Raw genomic sequence first — 4,249 nt, forward strand, 5'->3', positions numbered from 1 at the left:
ATTCATCAGATCAAACACAGTCACGAAAAAGCAAAAAATGAAAAGAAGGGCTCAAGCACTTACAAGAAAGTAGGAGAAATCGAACAGCTTTAAAGAGCAGAAATCTCGAAGTTCGCCATTAAGAAAGAAATTAGAGGGTTTTTGGTGTTTGTAATTGCGTAAAGAAAAAAAGAAATGGCAAAGGAGGGTTATTTATAGGCACAAATGAAGTAGTAACCCACTCAACTGTCACACGATCGTGTCCGTCGGATGAAGACACGTGGCACAATCCTGAGCGTCCAGAAAATAACCACCGCAGTTAATGATTACATCACTGTAATCATTTAACAGGCGCGGCGTTTGAGGAGAAAAAGGGGGGGGGGAACTGCAACGTGTCGTACATATACATATATTTGTACATATATTCGTACAGGAAGCTCAACCGCCGCCTGACACTCCGGGAAAAGTGCCAAAGTACTATGCACTTGTCGCATCTGTACCCAGCCACCCAAACACAACCCCGGGGACTTGTATTCAACAACACCCCGGGGTTAGGGGCCACAAATTAAAGGACAAATTCAAAAAAATTCCAAGTGACAAAAACCCAAAGGCCTACCCAAACACAACCCCGGAAACTTGTATCCAACAACACCCCGGGGTTAGGGGCCACAAATCAAAGGAAAAATGAAATTTCTTTTTCCAAGTGACAAAAGTCAAAAGACCTACCCAAACAAAACCCCGGGAACTTGTATCTAACAACACCACGAGGTTAGGGGCCACAAATCAAAGGAAAAATTTTAAAAAAATTCCAAGTGACAAGAACCAAAAGGCCTACCCAAACACAACCCCGGGACTTGTACCCAACAGCACCCCGGGGCTAGGGGCCACAAATCAAAAGAAAAATTCAAATTTTTTTCTGAATCACATAGCTCAGAATACACGCCCCGAAAAAGAAGACTACTCCCTCATTCGGGAAAACCCACATAAGAGAGTGGGAGGCAAATGATAAGCCATAAATAACCAAGCCCAAATAAAGGAGCAGAAGCCCAGAGAGAGAACACCCCAAGCCCAAACTGGATTGGTCCCCAGTGCCACGTGGCACAGGACAAAAGAGTAAACTGTCTCGTGTTACCCAAAATGGAACAATAGCATCCCAACCGTTCATGTGCAAAGATCCCAAGACAACACTGGTGGAAGAAGGACACCTGACCACACAGTCCATCCAAACCGTCCAATCAATCACCAACCAAGAATGATCAAAGGTTAGGATGAAGAGACACAAACCCCAAAAACCCTAAATCTTGGGACCTATAAAAGGCCCCAAAAATAGGATTTTAGGGGTTGAGAAATTTTTGACTACTACACACTTATACACACACCACTATACATATTTTTGAATTGCTCCTTCTTCCCTCTTCCTTTTCCCCTTCCTCTTCCCCTCTGACATCCTGATGTTCAAATACTGTATAGACTCCAAAAACATTAATGGTATAAATTCAATATTAATCAGTAAAGAAGATTACTGCTTAATATATAGTACTAGTTTTGTAAATTTTATAATGGTATAAATTCAATATTAATCAGTAAAGAAGATTAGTGCTTAATATATAGTACTAGTTTTGTAAATTTTATATTCCATCCAGCAATAATGATAATGTACTGATCACTGCTATCTGCAACCAAATGTTCAAATACTGTATAGACTCCAAAAACATTAATGGTATAAATTCAATATTAATCAGTAAAGAAGATTACTGCTTAATATATAGTACTAGTTTTGTAAATTTTATATTCCATCCAGCAATAATGATAATGTACTGATCAGTGCTATCTGCAACCAAATCTATTCTTGGAATAAATCAACGTAAATTATTTTATTTAATAATAGGACAAGATGAACTTGTTCTTCTAGATCTTTTCTACGCAATGGTCTTGGATGCAAGGACGAGACAGCGATTCATCGAGATCAATCGGAGAAACAGCTGGAACGTGACTGCCTGACCTACTCAATCCTCTTGGACCTCTTCCATGTCGACTGCTGGGAGAACTTGGCATGGATCTAGGTGAATCCAAACTCCGCCTTAAGATACTTCTCATAGCGGATATAAGATGTACAGCTGGATTAGGAGGCGGTGAAGATGATATAAACTTGTTGCAGAAACTCATGTGCTGAATCAGAGCCTCATCTAATTGTTTATTCTTAATCCTCATTTCATAATTAACAGCTTCTGCACAGAGGCCGCATATCCATTTCCCTTGGTATATTTCTCGAATCGTCTGTATGTAAGCCTGTGTGCACTCCTCCGTCAATCCACAGCAGTCGCAGCTTGCAGACTCAACTTCGCTTTGCGTTGCGGTTTGAACTAATTGATTATTTTTTGAAGTAGCGTTGCTAGAATTCATCACCATTGCTTCACTCACAACCGATGCTGACATTTCTTGCTGCATAAGTAAGCAAATCAAGTTAACTTGGGATGTCACAGAAGAAGTAAAGTAATATGTATGTATTTACCTTGATTGCGATCGAATTAAAGGGTATGGAAGATAAATGGTGTGATTGAGATTAAATTTATCCCTCTTTCTCCCAGTCGGCTTCTTCTTGAACCTTTTCAGGAATGAAAAAGTTGTACATATGAGACATATTTCGATATGGAGCTAAACAAAAGGCTAAGCTATCACAACTTTGTGTAATATTTGTATCAACACCCAGCTCTTCAAAATCAACTAGCTTTATTAATATATATAAACATATACTATCAAAACTTATGTATCGCTTTCAGTTTCTAAGCCACGAAAAATAAATTGACTCCTGAGAGAGAGAGATGGAGTATGAGTGATTGTTATAATACCGCTAGGCTAGGAGTAGAATCCACGTCAGTAAATGATGATCGTCCATATATTGTGAAAGGAAAATGCCAGGTACAATCAAATATATTTTCAAATGCTTATATTTTATTAATTAGCAGTTTTTTTATAATAAGATGAGATCTGATGTGCACAATTTATATTATTGAAATTCCAGCTGTTGATTATGGTGGTCTCAAGAATTTGTCAAAAATGTGCTGCTCCGAAATTTCTACATATTGTGCGCTGTCCACCGATAATTTACTGCCACTCGTAAGTCACCGACGTGGATCCCCATCTATCCAGCTCAGCTTTGCTAATCAAAATGTCTAATTGTTTGCTGACCTGTCTTACTCGTTTCATTTTCATTTTACTAATCTTGAACAGTGTGTGTATTCGGTTAATCAAAATCGAAATCAAAATAAGTTAACCAAAACCGAAATATCATAAAATGACTATCAAAAATCGAATTGAAATTAATTCGATTAAAAACCGAAACCAAAATTATTATCGAAAACCGAAATAGAAACCCAAATCTTACATAAAATAGCAAAAAATAGTCATAATAATATATCAATATATGGAGCTGCCTTCTGATATATGCTCATACATGCTGAAGATTAAAATGGTCTCCTTAGACCAACTACAACAACTTTCCATCCTCCTCATAAATTATATTATTAAAATGGCTCATAGTTACTTCAGGCATAAAATCATTTTTTATTTTCAATAACTCTCCTCAAATTTCATTTTTATCTATTATTTTATCCTATTTTCTATTATATACACATATGTGAAATATTCATGATTTCTGATAAACCAACCAACAGCAAACCTAAGATAACTAATAAAGAAAAGCAGAACATTTCCGCCTTCTGTTTAATAGTTGCACAGTTATAATTAGGGCTGAACATTCGGTCGGTTCGATCAGAAACCGAACCGAACCGAATTAACCGAAAACCGAATTGATAATTTTTTTGTAACCGAACCGAACTTAAGCATTAACCGAACCAAAAATCGAACCGAATTATTTCGGTTTATTCGGTTCGGTTCATGAAAACCGAAATATTTCAAAATTTTGTTTCTACAAACACGAATGAAGTTGCTTATTAGTTTTGCAGCCACTTTCAGATTGAATTTGCAGACATACAGTTAGAACTTATGTCTTCAGTAATTAATTTACACAAATCCAATACAGTAACAAAGTTAATCTGCTGCACAATGCATTCTACTCTTGAATTTCTGCAGTTGTACGTGTATTCAGCTACCCCTGCCTCGACTTTGATACTTGAAAAAGTTGGAAGAAACTAGAAAGAATCAATTGAGTGTTGATTCTCTTGAAACTAAATCAAATTTGGTCATCCATTCTGTTAGGCTATTTATTATAGTCTACTGTTATTTTGTATAATATTTACAAATATATATA

The 4,249-nt window shown here is 36.8% G+C and overlaps 1 protein-coding gene across 3 annotated transcripts; it reads right to left on the bottom strand.

The window, feature by feature from the left end:
• Positions 1-1,671: 1,671 nt before the first annotated feature.
• On the bottom strand, positions 1,672-2,953 carry LOC141723962 (uncharacterized). Of its 3 annotated transcripts, XM_074525936.1 has the most exons (3): positions 2,829-2,952; positions 2,492-2,584; positions 1,672-2,421 (listed from the first exon to the last, which is right to left on the bottom strand). In XM_074525936.1, the coding sequence occupies exon 3, from the start codon at positions 2,413-2,415 to the stop codon at positions 1,888-1,890; it is 528 nt and encodes a 175-aa protein (XP_074382037.1). In that variant the 5' UTR covers positions 2,416-2,421; positions 2,492-2,584; positions 2,829-2,952; the 3' UTR covers positions 1,672-1,887. The 3 variants fall into 3 exon arrangements, with proteins under 3 accessions (XP_074382037.1, XP_074382035.1, XP_074382036.1); XM_074525934.1 differs by having other exon boundaries at positions 1,672-2,584; positions 2,829-2,953; XM_074525935.1 differs by lacking the exon at positions 2,829-2,952 and having other exon boundaries at positions 2,492-2,822.
• Between the last annotated feature and the right edge of the window lie 1,296 nt (positions 2,954-4,249).

Source organism: Apium graveolens, chromosome 5 (assembly GCF_009905375.1).
Source record: "Apium graveolens cultivar Ventura chromosome 5, ASM990537v1, whole genome shotgun sequence".
Lineage (NCBI taxonomy): Eukaryota > Viridiplantae > Streptophyta > Magnoliopsida > Apiales > Apiaceae > Apium > Apium graveolens.

What these genes read in the sequence shown, in the direction of transcription:
- LOC141723962 (XM_074525934.1), bottom strand. Translation starts at nt 2,427, where the DNA reads ATGCAGCAAGAAATGTCAGCATCGGTTGTGAGTGAAGCAATGGTGATG.